General features: G+C 49.1%; 2 protein-coding genes across 3 annotated transcripts; both read left to right on the plus strand.

Annotated features, from left to right (window-relative positions):
* The first annotated feature begins 11,328 nt into the window (after positions 1–11,328).
* On the plus strand, positions 11,329–13,405 carry LOC128721290 (cyclic AMP response element-binding protein B-like). Of its 2 annotated transcripts, none has more exons than XM_053815028.1 (2): positions 11,329–11,386; positions 12,354–13,405. In XM_053815028.1, exon 2 carries the CDS (start codon positions 12,582–12,584, stop codon positions 13,044–13,046), a length of 465 nt encoding a protein of 154 aa, XP_053671003.1. In that variant the 5' UTR covers positions 11,329–11,386; positions 12,354–12,581; the 3' UTR covers positions 13,047–13,405. The 2 variants fall into 2 exon arrangements, with proteins under 2 accessions (XP_053671003.1, XP_053671002.1); XM_053815027.1 differs by lacking the exon at positions 11,329–11,386 and adding an exon at positions 11,962–12,159.
* A 3,463-nt stretch (positions 13,406–16,868) lies between these two features.
* LOC128732254 (ADP-ribosylation factor-binding protein GGA1) lies at positions 16,869–20,036 on the plus strand. The gene is made up of 6 exons (XM_053825431.1): positions 16,869–16,902; positions 16,971–17,131; positions 17,232–17,369; positions 17,445–17,931; positions 18,193–18,255; positions 18,507–20,036. The coding sequence occupies exons 1-6, from the start codon at positions 16,869–16,871 to the stop codon at positions 19,772–19,774; spliced, it is 2,151 nt and encodes a 716-aa protein (XP_053681406.1). The 3' UTR covers positions 19,775–20,036.
* The last annotated feature ends 329 nt before the right edge of the window (positions 20,037–20,365 follow it).

Raw genomic sequence — 20,365 nt, forward strand, 5'->3', positions numbered from 1 at the left:
AAGTTGCGAAAACCACCCCTTTGTGTCTTGCATAGCAACGAGGAGGAGACAACACACCGCCATCCAACTACCATTCGCCGTCGTTCACACAAACGGATACGTACGGTGGTTGCTTCGAGGAAGAGAGTAGCCTTTTTAGTGCATGAGCTCGTTAGCTGCATCCACACGCTGCGGTGTTCCTCCCCACGATCCTTCTTTCCAACAACGTGGACCGGGAGGGAGGATTGTTTTTCAGCTGTATTGCTGCAAAATGGGAGGAAAAACCCACTCCCACCTTCTGCCAACGGCTGTCACGATCACGTTTACACAGGCTACACGATGGTGATGCTGGGTGATCCCCGGTGGTGGTGCATTCCGTGCGCTCCCTCAATCCAAATCCCGGGGCCCCAACCTGGCCACAGCTGCACATGATGCAACATCGTGCGGAGAGGTTGTGTTTGGAAATAAATTGCATTTTGCGACGTGGCGGGTGGAAGTGAAATTGTTCGTACTAATCCGTAGCAGCACCACAAGGACGAAATTGCTGCTACTAACCCACAGGACCATAGCTTGTCAATGTGTGTTTGGGTTTTTTTTAAACAAAAACTTAAACATGAAACACAAAACGCCGGACCGACGGCGAAGGAAAACCCTAGTACATCGAACATTACTACGTAGGGGGTTCAGATGTTTTCCCGCCCAAAAGCACGGCAAATAATAATAACATCTCAAAGCACACACACGCATAAGACGTACACATCAGAACCCGGGCCCCATAACGACAAAATACGATAATGAGAGGAAAGAATGTGCCTTTGTGTACGTGAGCGTGTACCCGGGATGAGAATTTCAGTGTTTACGATTTGGCTCAACCACTTCCCGGGGGTGGCGTTTGTTTGGGATGCATCAAATAAGTAATTACAAAGAATATAGCTCAATTTAGTTGGGATGTGATATGCTCAATTATTTAAACCGATTGTTCGATTTCCAATGCACACGTCCATGCAGGGGTTGTTGGGTTCCTAGAATTCCGCCGTTGCCGATTTCGATCAAATGTCAATCGAAATGAATTAAAGAAGTTACGATTGCATTTTTTATTAAAAACTCTTTCCTACATCATTTTTCTCCCTTGATGCCACCGCGCGCGAGTGGAGCAAAACATTTAATCCCTCAACCCTAGTAATACGCTCTACACACCACCCCTAATGCAGTTTTATGCTGCTTCGTCTCTCACACACTCTTTCACAAAAACCACCCTTAGAAACAGCGCACACATGAAACGCTAAGGGTGAGAGAGAAAGAGACCACACGATAGTGCACGCTATGTTCATCTACCCTCCCGGGGAAGCATCATGCGCAGAACGCGTGAACAGGGAGCGAGAAAGAGAGTGAAAGACAAAGAAAGAGAGACTTCTTTCAACGTTCGCACACATCGGCAACGTTGCACTAGCATACTGTGTTACATTTGCTATGCTAAAAAATGAGAGCGAGACAGCAACTACCGTAGATAAAACGAGAGAGCGAACGTTCATGTATGGTGAAATGAACGAAATAAAGCAGCCTTCCAAAATTCAACGTGCGTGCTTCCGTTTCCTACGAGCTTATGCTTCGTACGTAGGGTAAAACCGGTAGGAAAGCGGCAACTGGCATTCGTGTAAAAATCACGACGCCAAGAGAACGGGCTCGCCAAGCGCATTACCAAGGGGATGCTAATCAGCCTGATGGGGTTTTCCATAAATGAAACGCTAATGAGCAACACCCAGCGACGGCGGTTCGGTGACTATAATTGAACGACGTTCGTCGGGGAATCGATGGTACATAAGATAGATAAATACATGTGGTATTATTCCGTCATTACGATGATAATCTCCTGTCAAAAAAGGCGCCATTTATTAGACGTCGTCTCACGGGCAAATCTGACACATTCCCAAACCCCCCCGACCGACTGCATATGAACGGCGGCGCAACGCAAAAACAACATCTCTGCATGCGCTCTCGCATACCTCCGAAAATCTAATCCAATCTAATAACGCAACCGACGGTGGTGTGTGCGCTTTGAAACATTCCCTCCACTAATTTTTCCGCACAGGGTGATTCATCGGGTGAAAAATAACGTACCCCGCTGAATGTGCGCAATGAGTGGTGATGATGTGGTTATGTACATTCCGCTTGCACGCACATCACTGCGTACTGCGTCACGCGAGCATAGCATACCCGCCAAGTGTGGTAGTGAGCGCGCGCGCGCGCGCGGATGCTCAGGATACATAACGCCATGTTCGCTCCGTTCGAACCACTACATGCGAGCGCACTCCGTATTGATTTACCCACCACCCCGTAGTAAAAGAGCTCGTCATTTTCTTCACAGCGGTCGGCCATCTTGAATTTCTGTTTGTCGGAACGAATACCAAATATTGAGCCCGTTCATTTGACTTTTTCAATGGTTTTAAGCTCGATTTTTGGAAATAGAAAATCGAAAATAAAATGGAAATTACTAACGCGACTCGATAGTATAGTGGTCAGTAGCAAAATCTAAATGTAAGGGTAATTTTTCCACTCCACATCGTCTTGAGAACTGACGCCACGCCACCATCGCAGAGCAGAAGCTTGCTTGTACCGTGTGACGCAAGCAGGCGATATGTTATGCAAGAGATGGCTAGAATCAACATTATTTTTTCAAACTTAACGCAGTTGCATGTGTGTTTGCGGAGGTTTATATATTATCGAAACCGCTCGATATTTTCTCCACCAGTGGTGTGTATCGTAAGAAAATACAAAAATATCGATAAACAGACTAGAAACAGTGACGTTCGTCATTTCTCGCTCATTACTTCGATTTCGTTTTCTGATGCACTTTTCGGATACAATCAAATGAGATTCTCCAACCTTCACCACGTAGAAGAACGGCGGTTCATGATAGCATTTTAGATGATTAGAAGATGAAAAAAAAACCCATTATATCGCGTTCGCTTCGTTGTCGCTATTGCGTGGTAGATGACGCAATAAACCGCTGCTGTCAAGCGCGCTTTACTCCCGTACTCTTTCTCGCTCGCTCCCAACCACGCTCATGAGCTCTCGCTAACGTTCGCTCTCACTCGCACACCATCAACCCCCACCTAAGGGTCACATTTTGTGCTCGCCCAGCACACGTGATTGATGGTTTTTGGGCACCGGGCGGAGAAGATATGCGTTACTCCGGTGTTGCTGTTGTTGCTAATGCCTCTACTGCGGATGCTTTTCTCAAGCGACCAACACCCTGTTTTCGCACCACTGGAAGGTGCGGCGTCGTGTGTGCTAATCAAAAACACCCCACCACAAGTTAGAAAAAGCTGCCCTTTGTTCCCAGGAAACGACTAGCTCGGACTGATGTCACCTTGTAACTTTTGAGCCGGTATACACTTGGGCGGATTTAAGCTTTTTCGTTATGGCCAAATTCACCGCCAGTCACAGCAGCAACGAGCGAGCCGGGGCGAAAACGATCCGATCCAATGGACAGCTAGCAGACAACAACAAAAGTAGCAGCAAGAATCACACTACGCCAGCTTGAAAAGCAGCAGCAACAGCAGGCAACCGAGCGCACCAGTCGAAAGAAACAGCGACATGCCGTGTATGGGTTTGCACACCGGCGGGTGACCAACCCGGTCCTCTCCCTACCCCACTAACCACCCCTCCCCTTTGGCCCATAAGTAAGGGAGGCTTTCCTACGTGTTCGAGAGACCTCCACACATTCCGCACACACCAGCAAGCATACTCCCTCTGCGCGCGTACGCGAGAATTATATGCACTTGTTGGACGGTTGTTGGTTTGGATGAAAAGATCATGGGCATGTTTTGGGGGGTGTGTTGAGTGTTGCTCACCAACCCCCTGGTGCTGACACTGTTGCTGCTGTTGATGCTACACATACGCACGCAACGCGCACGAACTGTGCCAAATTCGACCCGTTTGGCGGGGGCTTTGTTAAAGTACGCTCCCATATACCTTTCACCGGCCGGTCCCCACGAAAAACCACCCTCTGACGGGGAGCAGCAGAGCAACACCATTCTAGCTCGCTTCTATAATCAAACAACGTTAGACGCTCTCTCATCAGCACACCATCATCGCATCATCAACATCGTGTTCCAACGATTCGATGCTCTTCTTAACCAAAAAAAAACCGTCACAACACATACACTGGACGCGTTTTCATCATCATGAAAACCAAAACAAAAAAAAAAAAACAACCGAAAGAGCGGCCAAAACAATTCAACCACTTGATTCGCCGTCGTGTACTGTTGTTGTAGCATTTTCCCAAAAATTCCACACACCCAACACTCGAAAAACCTGTTCCTTTCGAGAGCAGCACCGAGGGAGCAGAAGTATTACACAAACCTAAATAAAAGGCCCAAATTTAAAGGCCCATACATCCGTGTGTTCGAGAGCGCTCACGACACTATCAAAGCATGCCGGTGGAAACGCTGGAAAGCGCAACGAGCATGGCAAGGACACACAGGCCCTCTTGTCCTGTGTGTGTCGTGTCCGCCGTCTGTCTCGGTGTGTGCGGAGGATCTCGTATCCTTGCCGTCTAGCTTCGCCGCGTGTGTTAGGCAGCCAGTTGTCAGAATACAGTGTGGAAAAGGAGCACGAGCTCGCATACACACCACCACCACACACACACACACATTGGGACGCGTACCTCCTTTTGCGTGTCCGTGCGATCCTTGTTTGTGCGACGGTAGAACAGCAAATTGAAATTAAAACCACCACCGGCTGTCATCAGGATGGTGCTAGGTGTTCGATAAGTGTTAAGGAAATTTTGTGTAATTTTATCAGCGAACCTATTCACTTGTCTCAAAGGATACGGCATGTATGATTAGTGCCAACGTTTGTCTTGATTTACCAGCACGAGAAGGAGAACACTTTACTCGAGTAGGCCATGTAAAAGTACTCCCCAAAGCCCAGGAGGTGAAAGAAACACACGTCCGAAAAACCGACGATATACCCGATCCAAGAAAGCCGTGGGCAATGTGCAATTGGCACAACAAAAACGTCGCGAAAACATGCACTAGACGTGAAGATGGTAATCAAAACAAACAACAAAACGCACCCGCGTACAAACACACTAGAAAAATAGAGGAGAAAAAAAAAGAGAGAAAGGAAAACATCTGATCGGCCGTGTGACCGTGTTGCTGTTGCTGGCTCATCAACACATCATCGCAGCCACCTCTCAACATAACCGTGCGATCACACTTCCTATGAATTCACACACACCCCACACGTGAGGACGAGGGTAGCAAAATGAAAGAGCATAATGCGCACCCCTTACCCGTTGGTGGTAGTGCGATGTGCGACGAGGTAGAGAGCGCTGAGACGGTGGTGGTGGTTGGAAATAGGTACACAGGCCCACCAAGTGCACGCCGGCGGCCCCGTGGAAACCAACCCCTCTCGGAGCCATGGGAGAGAAAGAAATTCACCACCACCACACCACCGCCACACAAGCCAACGCACACACTCCACTCCCTGGGGGCGGGGAGGGTTTGGTACGCATTCACGTGGTGTTGTTGCCGTACGAACGAGGGAGGGTTGAAGGGGAGACACAAGAAGGGCATACGCGCGCGCGTGTATGTCGTGTCGCGACGAAAACAAACTCCAAACGCATCGCCGCACCATGAAGAAGAATAAGAACGCCAGGCCAGACAGCAAAGAAAACCCAGCAACCTGAAAGTGGTCGTGGTGCAGAGTGGCAAGGAGAGACGCGAGCGGACAGTTATGCTCGCTATGTTGTAGTATGTTGCAACAAGCACCACACAGCCAGCCAACCTGCCGGGTGGTGATGGTGGTTCGCACTCACACCCATCCATCCAACCATCCCTCTTCCTGGTGGCGGCTGCAGCATTCGTGATTCACATCCCCTTCCAATTCCAATACAGTTGGGCTGGATTATTTTATGGTGGTGGTAGCCCAGCACCAGCCGTCCCACCGCTTACCTCAAACCCGTGGACATGCCCATCGTGGAGAACTCCCACATCCTTGTTGGATGAATGTTGTTGTTGTCGTCCACCGGCTGCGCCTACCGGGTTTACCCAATCTAGAGGAATCCTTACGATTTCAGGCGACCTTTGCCGAGCATGGTGGCATATTTTCCCACGCACATTCCTTCCAACTGAGGAGCTATACAAAGACGCAATAGATCGGCGCATAGGAGCATATCTTCAGCATGAAACAGCATAAGGTTGTTTACCGGGAAACTCTTTCCCAAAACCCGCATCAGAGAAGATCAGTATCTAGTTAGTGTCCGGTGGTCACTACTTTTCTTCTGGTGGTCGTTGGACATTTGCACAAACGGACACCGGTTATTTCTTGGGCGCAGCAAACTGCACTAACATGCAAAAAAGACGGCCGATCTACCCTCTTGAAATACAAATGAAAGAGCATCACCAAAGAGTGTGGGCTCGATCAAAACCATAGCAACGCCAGTGACCTAGAGAAGAATGCCCTGGGTCTGATCGTCGTAGTTTATACTCGTGATTTTAGTGACATGGCTAGTTAACACACTTCTACTCGAAAGCTTTTATTGCCAAGGGTTGGTAGTGTAGCTGGTCGGATAAAAATATACACATGCTTGCAACAAGCGCTGCAATTAGTAGCCGGCCTTTCGCTTAGCGTTTGTGTGGTTTTGTGCAAGCGATCACCGGCTTCTAACAGACAACAAAGCTGCTTGTTTTGGGCAACACAACATGACGGATGACATTTCGGTGTTGACGGTGTTGAAAAGAGAGTGCATCTCCTCTGCCCACTGAAGGTTCACAAAAATTATTCTCTCGAATAGTTCGAATGTAAGCGCGACATATTAGAGGCACAAATGAATGGCGAAACGAAAAACGGAAGCATTCTGTAACTCGAAATGAACGCTCGCTGCACGTCCTGTGTATGATTAATGAGCAAGTACGTACCGTCGTGGTTCCATCGCCGACGGCGTAGTTAAGGCCCGGATTCAGCTCAACCACCGAATCCGTCCGGTTGTTCTCCGCAAAGCCCCAGGTGTAGTTGAAACTGGCCGGGGCGTTCGTTTGGGCTGCACACATTTTGCTGGTTGCGTGTTTATACTCCACAATCGAATAAAATCAGCTGATCTGGCTGATGATAACAGGACGCTGGGAGGCGGCAGTCGCTTATCAAGAGCTGAAACGCAACACGATCGTGTGCGTGCACTTTATTCACTCCTGGAGCAGGTGGCGCCACACACAAGTGCACGCACAGATGGGTTCTCGGAGCCCGGTGCTGCACAACCGTATCTTGCCCGATAACGGAAGTCCTTTATTTTTACGTTGTTTTCTTCTTCACACTTTATCAAACCACTTCACAAGGATGCCAGATGGAGCACAATGGGGAGCAAGTTTCACTTTCTTTTGCACAAAAAACTCCACACTTTACTCACCCATTCATGGCAAAAGGATGTTGTTTTTCCTTCCTCTCGTTTCTTTCCAAACACATACAGACACTGTTGGCTCGCTCACTTCCGACGTACCGCGGCTCAAATACACGCGAATGGCATTTAAAGAGCCGGCAGTCGGCTTTCTTTCCTTTTCTTCGCTACGGTGGTGGGTCACAACCTGCACAGCACACTTTCGAGCGCACCGTCGAATTTTATGCTGGCTCGCCCTCCTCTAAGCGCTTGGGCAGGGTTTATTAACGATGGGTTGACGGGATTAACTCGCACCACGTCTCGCACAAACCGACGGTTAAACGCTGCATTAACGCTTCAAGAAAGGGCACATTCGAAAATAAAACTGTCACGATTGGATGCCACCTGGAAAAGGAGAAACGATATTCATTAGGTGTCGTGTTGGAGACCTCTCCATGAGCGCAGGGCAGGGTTTGGGAAAGGATTGGAGAACGACGCGACCAAAGCAACGCGATGTCGATTAAGACGACAGAAAAGTGCGTTATAAAAGATGCGTTTCTTTTTATAAGGCCACCATGGATGCTCGGTAACCCTTAGTAACCCTCATGTTTCGCAGAGACTTTTAAGGTAAGGTGACAATCAACCTGTTCGTGTTTTGTCATCCTTCTCGCCAACCAAATGCATTTGTTTACATCTATCCTGGCCACTCGACATTCCGTTGCGTTCACTTTTTCGTGTGTTATGCACGTGGAAAAGCCATGCTTTACTCAAACATACCAATCACTTGCGTGATGTCGTATCGGCCGAAAACAAACACATCATGCACACCACGATAGGCTACACCATCTCAACAGCGTCAATCGGTCGGTGTTATAGCCCCGAGAAGCATGGATATGCTGCGTTTACAGGAGCTACCAACATTCCTCTACCAGGCCCACTACGGTGCGCCCCGTGAGAGCGAGAAAGGGCGGCACCCGACACCACGCAAGGGCACGGAAGTGTGCGTGGTGGTTGCAACAGACGAAAGGGCTCGTCACCACACCACCGCCAGACGAAGTCAGCTCTCTCTCTCTCGGTCCAAGAGCGACGGTAGTACGCCGGTGGAACACTCCGATGTCCTTTTGGTGAAGGAGATACTGAGTCGGATGATCCTGAAGGAAGGTAAGCGGCGGAGGTGGGTGTGCTCATGTCCAACACACGGCATGCATGAAAAATCGTCCCTACACACACGTGTCTCGCTTCTTCTCAACCCCACACGCGCACGCACTCCTGCCACGCGCAGCAACAACGAGGCACCGATGTATGCACACGCCCTTCTCTACAGCGCTACGAGACGTACACACGCGCACACATGCCCTCGTCTATTCCCCACGCACGTTCATCAACACACCTCTACGGGTGCGTTTTGAAAAGCGCGCGAAAATCATGACAACTGACGGTGGAAATTCTAGCTCATATTTGAAGTCCTTCGCACACAAATCGTCAACACGCCACCGGACGCCACTAAACGCTAAACGACCCCGTCGTCACTGGCCAGTGACCACCGCCCGGGAAGCGTCGGTTTCGCTCAAGTGCCGCCATTTTATATTCCTCACGCAAACAATAGGCCGCAGCCCGAAAGCCACACAATGGACACGGAGGCTCGTACGGGGTTTTTACACGACCCACGTTCAACTTCTGGGTAATGGCCGGAACGTGGTTCTTTACCGGGCAAAAAGGGGAAAAATATTGCGCGCCGTACGTGAGGTTATGTGCCTGTCAAAGAGGACGCGCGGCGGTTTGCACAGTTTGCACGGAACGACCGCGAGAAAACGTCAACGTTGCGTCGCGGCTGACTAGATGACGACGGACGAACGATAAACGTCATTCTCCATGGGCTCACTCCTGTGTGTTCCTGTCACTTTTTTGTTTGTCGCTTTCATCGCTCACACGAGCCCGCTAACCGGGACCAAACTGGGGCTCTTCTGTCAACGAGCGGAAACGGGCACTTTACCACGGATATTTCAACGATTTCGGACGCGAGTTGGTGGTCCTTTTCTACAACGCGCTTAGCTGTCGCCGCCGCCGTGTCGCTATAATTGACATTTTCGACAACAAACCACAGGGACCGCGCGTCGAGGAGACGGCACCGACGCCGTTTCGCGTTCTCTGTGTGTGCGAGGAGGCGCGCTCGCGCGAAAAAAAAACCGAACCGCGTATGTGTCCGTCGAGAGGCGCGCGCGGTCACACTTGGCAGCACTACTTCGAGCGCGATGCAAACGAGAGATTTTCTACCACCCGAACGATGCACTATTCGCGTGTTTCCACTAGGTGTGTGCGCGCTCTGCTTGCTTGCAAATGTCCGGTAAATCCGGCGACTAGCTTGGTGTGTTTCGGTGCGCCCACTAGCACAGGTTGGCCGGGATTTGGACTCCACGGCTACGGTGTGGCGTCGCGATGATGGCGAGTATAACCGGATGCGTGCGCTTACTCGGCAACGGGGAACGTTGGAATAATAACCAACACACCGATGCCAAGCGCTCCCTCTAGCGGGCCAACACAACTGTCAAATTGGGTGCGTGAGTGCGAGCGAGATGGGCAGCTCGTGAGCGAGCGAAAACGGGCCACTCGCAAGCCATCACTTTCTATCATTGCTGGGCATGTGCACTGAGCGTGCACACTCTGTCTCTCTCTTTCTCTCTCTCTTTTTCTCTTTTCCTCACGATGTATGAGTGGGGAAGCGCAGCTCGCACTACACAAGGATACACCTCACCACTAGCAAACCACGCCACGTGGGAACGAGACAGAGTACCTCTCGATCTCTCTCTCACTCGCCCATTCTCTACCCTACCCTAGGCTTATCGCTTGTACCATCCACGAACAGTGTGCCACCACCCACACGTTTGGTTCCCCTTCTTTTCCCTATGTGTTCGTGGAGGATGCCAGCGCGCGCGTGGGAAAAGTCCCCACCAGCGGAAGTGGTGTTAGCGGTGGTGTTATTTTCAACTGCACGCACTTCATCAAAGCAAACGCCGCTGCCACCATCGTGCAAACACGACGTCTTCACGACGGCCCTGCCGGCAGGAAATAGGGATCCCCAACAAAACCAAAAGGTTAGTTGTCACATGCAGCACGGGTCCTTTTCACTTGTACGAGAGCTTGAAAGTGGTTGGGTTTCCCGTTGGGTAGCATTCGCGTGTCGCTTGGCATGACGCAGCAGAAATTGCTTTTCATTTCAGCCAGCCGGATCCAACCGGGCACGCCAGCAAACAGGCGCTTCAGGACAATACACGCACTGTGTGGCCGGCCGTCCGTTCGTGTTGGCGCCATTCAAACGCACAAATAATAGAACTCCCCTACATCCCTCGCATGGTTGTTACACACACTGCACGCACCGAGAAGGAAGCGATTTGTTGGCCGAAAGTGTCGAACTAACGCGCTCGCGCACACACTGCCACGCAGCGCACCACACAACGCCAAACGGGACCACGACGGATCGAACGGGGATGGAATGTAAAGGTGTGAGGATGCACCGGTGCGGGAAGCGAGAGGTCGATTCGCACGGAGCGGCGGTGCGGGGCAGTGCGAGAGCTGAGGATATTGTAGAAGCAAAGAAAGGAAGGCAAGTATAGAGGAGACAGCGTACACCGCCGCACACACAACACAACCTGATCAGACAGAAGCACTACGAATACTAGGAAGCGACGCTAGCTTTCCTATGTGTCGGAGGCCTCAAGCCCTTGCACCGTTTGGCAGCGGTGGGTGCGCTCACACACCCGACCGCGCAAGGCCACACGCACACGAGCGTGCGCGAGCACCGCGCAATCGTCCTATATACCGCGTGTGGGGCGCATGACACGAACACACGCGCGCGCGCCCGCCTGCCTATGTACGGCAGGGCTGCGCTCTCCAACATGCCCAACTGTTGGCCGTACCACAGATCAGTTTGCATTATTGTTGACACCCTGTGATACACTGTCGATGTGGTTCACCTTTGTTTTGTTTATCTAGTGTTGCTGAATCCGCTTCGTGCCACCGCACAAAACACAGGTATGGAGAACGTGTGTCGGAACCTGATCCATGCTCGATTGGGTATCGAAATTCGACGGCAACTCCTAACTCGGGGCGAAATGTTCGTGAATAGAGCAGCACCCCATCGAGCGAGTGTGCGGTTGATACGGTCGCTCTAGAACACTCCCTGGCGGGAGCGGACGGCACTCGCTCATCCTTTTTTTTTTGCTTTCCTTTTCCTCTCTCGCGTGATGAGTAGGCCTTGCGGGCCCGTGTGTGCGCGCGTGCGTGTGTTCGTGTGGGCCATGGCCCTGCTGGTGAGAGCTGCTTTTCTCCCTCGGCAAACCAGGGGTTCTGTCTCTTTCGTGCCTTCAACCGTGCTGCCTGCCCTTGGTGGTGTGTGCAAAGTTTAGCTGCTATATACTCGCGTTCTACGCCGAATATTTTTAAGCTGATGCGATGTGTGAGAGCCATTTTTCCCGGAGAGTGTCCTTCAGTGTGTGTGCGTGTGTTCATTGTGCGCTGTTCGCTCTCTTTGCTTGATTTTCACCTATCTCAAACGCGCACGATTATTGCTGCGTCTGGACGGCGCGAGACCTTCTCGTAATGACGTCATCCGTCAAACGTCTCGAGACGGGTCTCGCGCATTCAAACTACGTGTGACTCAAATCGTTAGATGGAGCAAAAAAGAAAAACAAATGCGTAAAGCACGGTTGAACAAGAATCGGGCTCCTGGCTGTCAACAATTTAGTGAACGATAATTTGTGAGATATTTTACACACCGGGTCCCGTAGTGCGTGCAGTGTTTCGTGGTAAATTAAACGAGAGCGACAGTCGAAACACTCCAGCACCAGTATCGCTGTAAACTTATTTCGATACAGCAGCTGTTTTTTGTTTACATTCCGCCATTGATTAACTACACCGCCGATCGAATCAACAAGGAGCCTCGAAAGGAACATGCTGCCCGATCTATAGCATCCTGTTTTTTGTTTTGTCTCTCTTTTAGTAACGATTCCCGTTACACCGCAACGCGTCAACGGTTGGTGAGCCAGAAGTAATCCTCGACCCCCAGCAGTAGCGGCATCCGTCGTCTACGAAATCTTCCAAGCTGGCGCAATCGGTCATACAGTGGAACCAACAACAGTCCGTCATTCAATCTGCAACCGGAAACGTACCAACAGCCAACAGCGCACCGTTAGCGTGTAGCGAAGCACAGTCCGTCCACCACACGGCGATGGACAACCTGCAAACCATACACGTCAAACAGGAACGCCACATCGGAACAGGAACCGGGAGCATTCTGAGCAACACCAACAGCGATGACTCACTGACGGACGATGAACCTTCGCTCAAGAAACGGAGAGACCTACTTACCAGGCGGCCATCCTACCGCAAGATACTGAGCGATCTCGGTGGTCCGGAAATCGCCCACACCTCAAGTCACGTTACCGGCCTTCCCATCATGGCGACACCGGGCGACGGTGGGGAGGGCAGCAGCGTGCAGCTGGAGGAGCAGTCCCGCAAGCGCGAGATACGGTTGCAGAAAAACCGAGAAGCTGCCCGCGATTGCCGACGTAAGAAAAAGGAATACATCAAGTGCCTAGAAAACCGGGTGGCCGTCCTGGAAAACCAGAACAAGGCGCTCATCGAGGAGCTTAAATCGTTGAAGGAACTCTACCGCCAGCAAAGGAGCGATTGAGCGAGCCAAGCGCCTGGGTATGCTGTAGAGATCAGTACCATTATATTGTACAAAACCGACACCTCCTAGTTCGGGCATCGATGACGACGAAATACGAAACTCAGCTGTCAACCATTACCACCCCGTCCTCGAGGAGAACCGCATCATGCTATATATACACACATATATACGTCTGAAAATGAGTGTGCAAAACTGTAAAGTGTCGCAACGTTCTTGTAATGATTGTGAAAGCCCAATTTCTAAACTTTCTCTACCTTTGAGGCGGACTAATCTTCAGAAGCTGGAAATCCGCTCTAAATCAACGATGTGCGATCATAGCAAATTTATTTTATTTGCAAAGTAAATAAAATGTAATCAAAATACACAAAATAAGTAACCGCGTTGCTTACAACTATTTACACCAAAATAATGTGTTGCATTTTTTTTTGTCGAGCCACCGTTTAGCTCCAAGGAGCGTGAAAACCTGTTCGAAGGATGGAATAAATTGCATACCTTCAGGCGTTTACCAGAAACGAGAGGACACGTTTTTGGATTTCTTCGTTAAGTTTGCACAAGAGACTGCACTGTTCAAACTACGGTGACTAAAGCTAGCGAGGCGTTATATTTCAACTTTTTTGTCTCTTTTTACACGCTAATTGGGATTCCATGTTAATGTTCTAATCTAAATCGGCGACGTTCGACACATCCCATCGATGTATACAACTTTGCCCTATTTCGAGCAAAACGGAACCACACGAATGTAAAAAGGACATTAATTTCTCTTCGACACTCCGTCTTGATAAAGCCATCCGGCTGAGACATGAACCTGATCAGCAGCCAATTTGTCAAACGGCTCGAACGAAGAGAATGTCCCTGCCCAGCACAGCTTCCTTCTTCCACGATCGCTTCTGGACAAATAATTTGCTCACGAAAGAAGAATGACGACAACGGCGAGAGTTGGTGCGATTTGGTCGAATAAAGACACGTGATAAACATGGAAAGGGCGTGAGCTGAAAGTCGCGGGGTGCTCCTGTGGTGCATTGAAGTGATTTTTACGATCGTTACATATTAATTAAAGCGCCCTCGGTGAAATGTCTTCTTTTCCCTTCTCTGCGCACTCGGCGGCTTCTTCACCGCGCTCACTAAATCATGCATTTTTAATCAAGCGCGTAGTTTCACGCACTTTGCGAAACGTTTGCGCGTTTGCTTTTCAATATGAGTTGCCTCGAGCATAGGCTGTTTTTTAGGGCAACTGCGACTGTAATTCGCGTAAAGGAGTTGGTTTTTGAGTCCGAAAAGTTCGAATACGATTTCGATCGAACGATGGAACGCACCGGGGAGGTTCAGTCGGTGTTTGGACGTCCGGAAACCCGTTGAACCCCCTCGGAATGTGGGCAGAAGTGTGGCCTGTAAGACTGGCTGGAAGCGTATAAAGAAAACGCTTGTCCAATTCGGGAAACCCGATAAGTAATTGGAAAACGAGAAAGAAATCAGCGAAAGCATAAAAAGAAACAACGATCGCCAGGATCGCGGCGAAATCAAGAAAGGGCAATCGTAGAGCATAAACGTGTAGGGTCCGACCGAATGCCTGGGTAGAGATAATTTAAAACCTGCCAAAAGCTGCGTACGCACCGAAGCGGCGTGAAAAAGCGAAGAGCTCCAAAAATAAACCATCTGAAGGAAGAGATAAATGTAGGCAAAACAGGATCGACGCCGATCGTTGCCGGTCAACCCACGGGAGAAAAAGGGACCTGCGAAACCTGTCTCTTCATTTTATTTACGGCAGACGTTCTCCCACTCAAGCATCTGAGGATGGATCGTCCCCAAAGATAGCAAGTGAGCCGTTCGAGGAGTACAGTAATTAAAAATGCGACTTAATACGGTCTTTTTTTGCGTCCGGTTGCGGTTTTCGTGACAGGTACGTGGATGTTGCACGGTATCCATCCCAAATGAGAAAACGATCCTCCATGTCCTGGGAGCAATTTTATTGTACTCCGGGAGCTTAATTGATAAGGCGTTTAATTGGAGAAAATTACCCAAAAAATGGCCACTGAACATGGGCCGATCATTAGCGGGGCTAGCTGGCGAATAATTACAGTGTTTACCGCCACCGTTTGACAAATCGTTTCTCACTCAACGTTCGCTCCGAGGATGACCTGCAGTTGCTGCAGTTCCTATCGTTCGGACCTCCCGCGGACAGTCCGAAGGGCATTGCTGCAAGAACGGTTCATCCACCGGAGTGGACGTCATGTTGTGCATTTTTGGCGTCCTAACGAAGATGAGCCCAAGGAGCTTGTGATCCAGGGAAAGGGTCAAACACATTTTATGTTTTATATACCGTAGTCGCCACAGCATCTTAAGGAGTAAAATTTATGAGATTCGAAATTGGAGTTCATTGGCTTTTCGGATAAGTTTCCGACAACTCGGTGCTATCGTTGGTTCACGGTTAAGGTTAATTTAATTGTCAATCTTATTATTATTTGGCGTGCGAAGTGTTTTCGAAAAAGCACTGTAGCAAGCAGTATACGAAAGAGGAATAACGATTTTTTTTTGTCAAAATCAAAGCTGAAGATCAATAACCTACACAACACAGCGCGATTTTTAACCGCTAAAGGATTGTTAAGCCGTTATAAAATACACGAGATGCATGGTAAAAGGTATTTCATCTTCGCTGAAGAATTCCAGGAAATCTCTCGCCAGGTATCTTTCGTCGAACGTCGACGTGCTACTCCATATCATCCGTTCTGAGCTGTGTATCTCAGTGCGCCTTGAGGGCGCGTGCATTTTTTGGTGATTTGCGTCTGAGGCGCTGCATTTTAATGTCAATTTGTCATAATCATGCTAATCGGTTGCTAATTTATGTCCATCCGCACACAATGCGCGTAGGTATAGGACACTGCGATGGAGCGGAATTATAAAAAGCTTTCAAAATATTCATTTTTTTCTTCTTCAAGGGAACGCTAGCGCGTGTCACGTTTCCTCGGGCAAAATCGACCAAACAAAATTTGGACTGAAACAAGTGGTACGAGATTTGGAAACGCGATACAATATGCCAGCATAAAATTAAGTGCCTTTTGATTTCCATGAGCCATCTGAAGAGAAAAGGAGCTTCGAGAAACAGCTAAAGAAGGGCATGGAAATTGTTCTCATCTGAGAGCAAGTCTTCTTCTCCCCAAAGTGGATGCTAGATGTGGAAAGACACCGGTAAATTGATCGTTTGATTGTTTTCTTGGGCTGGTCGAAGCTTTCCTACTCGAATGCCCAGAGGAGGTACGGTTTTGTCGATAAATAATCATCCATTCCTTTGCGAATATTCGCCCTCCATAAATAACAACCTAACACTCGAGGGCGTTTATCGGTTGGTGAATAAATTGATTTTACAGTCAATTTGCTTCCCTTTAGAAATTAATAAAGATTGCATGGATGGTATCGCTTCCAAAATGTATAAGCTTGCGGTAGATGCATCCAAATCATAGTGGGTTCGTTTTTCAAACTATTACAAATCAACGGACCCAACGAAACCCCGTTCAAAAGATCATATCCCACTAAACGCGCCCCTTCAAAACAAACGCATTTGAGCATATGTTGACATTTCTAGAGAATGTTTACAATTGCGGTATTGTCCTTCGAGCCACGCGAACGTATGCCTTGCGGTAATAGGGCTTCCAAACAAAGCGCTCTCTGTTGCTGGAGCGAAGAGCTAGGAACAGACGTACGTCAACTCGGAGATACGCAAGGCACGAATCTGTGGAAAAGTAAGTGCTGCGGCTGCAAAAGTGGTTCGCGGAGATCGGAGTGTATATTTTTGCTTGTAATATTGCGGACGTGCCTACTTGACGGATAATGGATGCAAGAACGCTTCTTGAGGGCTATTTACGTGAGTACGGAGAAAATGTTGAATGCTACTAGAAGTACAAGTCATGTTTTTTGTCCCTGGCCGTGCAGGAAAAGCTGTCCATCCGAATAATCATGACCTGGACGTGTCGGCAATCGATCAGTTCTGCTTGACGCTGAAAAAAGACCCCTCGAAGATGTCTATCGCACGTGAGCTGCTCGTTAACCGGATACAGTCCACCAACACCAAGGAATCTTTGCTCGCACTGGAGGTAAATGTGGACCGGCCTCTCGACTACTGTTCGATTGATAAGAGCCGTGCAATATGTTAATTGACTGACGAAATCTCTCTTCTTTCATCTGCTAACAAAGGCCCTGGAAGAATGCATGGATTCGCTGGGACGGGAGTTTAGGTCCGAGATCAACAAGTTTCGTTTCCTCAACGAACTGATAAAGATGGTATCGAAAAAGTACAACGGTGACCAAACACCGCGAGAGGTGTCCGAACGAGTAAGTTTAACATAAAGGCGTCAATAGAACCTCGAAAGGAACTAATAACGTTCTGTTTCATATGTTACGTTTCAGATTTTAAATATTCTTCTCACCTGGACCAACAAATACGATCCATGCGATTGCGACAAAATACAGGAAGCGTATAACCTTCTAGCGACGCAGGGTATTCAGCACCGGTCGCAACAGAACGTCATCCTACGCGGTCCGGCCACACGCAATATGGACGAACGCAGCCAGGCCCTGGACAAAGAGCAGCAGAAACTGCGGCAGCTGATCAGCAGCGGTAAACCGGAAAATTTCGAAAAGGCCAACCTGCTGATACAAAACCTGTACCGCGATGAGGAACGGCGCACGCAAATGAAGAGCCGACGACTGTCCGAGCTGCAAAAGGTGGCCGAAAACACGAAGCTTCTCGACGAAATGCTCGACCAGTACCGACCGGGGGAGACGTCCGACGACGAGCTGGCGGTGTTGAACGAGATTTACGAGTCGTGCGAAAGCGCCCATCCTACTATCGTCCGGTTAGCAGAGGAAACGCAGCACAGCGAGGAAATGCTCGGTACGTTCCGAAAGTGGGCAAGCAATGGTCCACCATTGAACGTAGTTCCTTTTTGGATGCACTGCACTGCCCGTGGTAGTATCGGCCCCGTATCGGTTGGTATTGACCCATCCTCTCTAACACCGTGTTCTCTATTTTCTCTATTCTAACTCTCCTCCAACACACTCTAACCAACGTCGAGGCGTTCGTCATTCGCCCATCATTATCATCATTATCATCACCGTCACGAAAACATTTTTAAACCTACTACACACGTAACAGTTCAGTCTCTTGAGAGCGGATGCAAAAATGTAGGAAAGTTCTGGAGTTTAGCTAGTGAATTTGGTTAGTAAACTCACTTTCTATTCTATTCTCTCTTCATGCACTCGTTGTCTTCATTGAGCGTTGTTACTAAATCTCTTCAGTTGTGCTAAGCCTTTGGACATTTTTCCTTTAACTTCTTCTATCTGCTTGTGATGGTTAGCTAGCATTAGGATGTTTTATATTACCTTTTATATTTAGGCGTTACCTATCGACTGCAAACGAATTCCTACGTGTTTAAAATGTTTTTCTCTTCCTCTTACAAATGCTTCCAGAGAAAATATTCGAGGTGAACGATGCGCTCACGCAGGCATTGGATAAGTACCGTGCGAAGATACTAAACCAGGAACCTGCAGAAAGGGCACCGTTGGCACGAGGTACAGAGTCCACGCCGATGCCAGCTTGCAGATATACCCCCAACATCATCCACGAGGATCCTCTCGATAGCCTATTCGATGTATCGAGCGATGTGGCTAGCGGAGGACATACCTCAGAGCCACGATCTACTCTTGACGATTTGAGTGATATATTTTCGTCATCAGGCACCAACGGAATTGTAGCCGCAAACGCCACGGGGGCTTCCGGTGGTATTCTACTTCCGGAAACGATCTCCACACCAAAGTCAACAGTCAACGGATCAAAAGGCAACGAATTTAAACCCAAAGACAACTTGATGGATTTAAATTCCCTTCTCAACAGCATTAAGAACAACAGCGCGCCAACGATTGGTGCGAAAACTGCTCCTAAGTCCAATAATACTGAAGGATTCAAAAAGGTATCTTTGGCATCTGCACAGAACGGTTCCGGGAGTAGCTCTGGGGCTGGCGTGCCAACCGGTAAATCTATTCCAGAACTAGACTCCATCATAAGCGGCATGAAGGCGACACTGCTTTCAAATGCAATAGCAGCGGCGGTACCGGTAGAGGTTCATCAACCCGCAGTCGAACAACCGGAAACCAATAGTGGTGCCGGTTCAGAGGAGGACGATCCCATTTTGACGCCACCGACCACAACAACTCAAGCATCCTCGGCAAATCCAACTCCACAGCAGCGAATTTCGAACATCGGCGATAATTCGGTGAGCGGGGATGGCGCCGGAAAACCCGAATTCAAAGCCCTCGCAGATATCACTATCGATCTGGATTGCATTTTGCCAAGCCGAGAACCATCGCGGACGGTATTGGACGATAAAGATGGTTTGCAAATAACGCTCAACTTCGCAGCAGACCATCCCCGACCAGACGTGACGGTCATCGTGATTTCGACCATCAATCAGGGTCGTACCGCTATTCCCAGCTTTCAGTTCGACGCTAGCGTTCGCAAACCGTGCAAACTGCGGTTGCTACCTCCTTCAGCAACCTGCCTTCCGGGGACGAAACCGTTTCGACCTCCGGCTGACGGTATCACGCAGGTGTTACTGCTAGCGAATCCGGCGGGCGAACCCGTCGACCTTACATGCATCCTAACGTACCTGGTGGGCGACGATCCGGATCCGATCAAGGAGTCGATCGTCATGCGAGCAGTACCATCGGTGCGGGAGTGAATCTCGTCAGCAAGGGGACAAACATGGCCAGCATTTCAGAACCTGTGATTGAGAAGGAGGACCGATTGCGCGAGAATGGGGAAAGCGTGCGCTGGGAGGCATTTTACTTCAGAACGAAATACATCTCCAGGTACAGCTGAAACTATGAAGCAGCTTTTCTTCCTTAAGATCCCTAGCGATAAGTAAAGCGAAGCGAAAATCAAACATGGCTTCCGCGTGCCCAAGTGCGGAGTCAATAATAGAACGGAATAAATATAATACTATAAATGCCTATATGCGCAAGTTAAATTAATATGCAACGGCATTCATGTGTTTTGTTTTCGACAAAAAAATAATAAAGTTATGATCGTGCCTCCATTAACTAGTCCGGTTCCAAGAAATCCCGCTTGGCGAACCCCGAACACGATGCTTCAACAAGGTACGTCTTCGTTAAAACTTTACGAGCATGCTCGCGGAGCACGTGGGATGTCGTAAAAAATGCCGTCGTTAACGAATTACCAACATGTCCGCCGCAATGGCGACGACGGAGCGAGCTGATTATTTTTCGCACATAATACAGCAAAAAGTATTCTTTTTCATTTTCATTACTGT

Source organism: Anopheles nili, chromosome 2, assembly GCF_943737925.1.
Source record: "Anopheles nili chromosome 2, idAnoNiliSN_F5_01, whole genome shotgun sequence".
Lineage (NCBI taxonomy): Eukaryota > Metazoa > Arthropoda > Insecta > Diptera > Culicidae > Anopheles > Anopheles nili.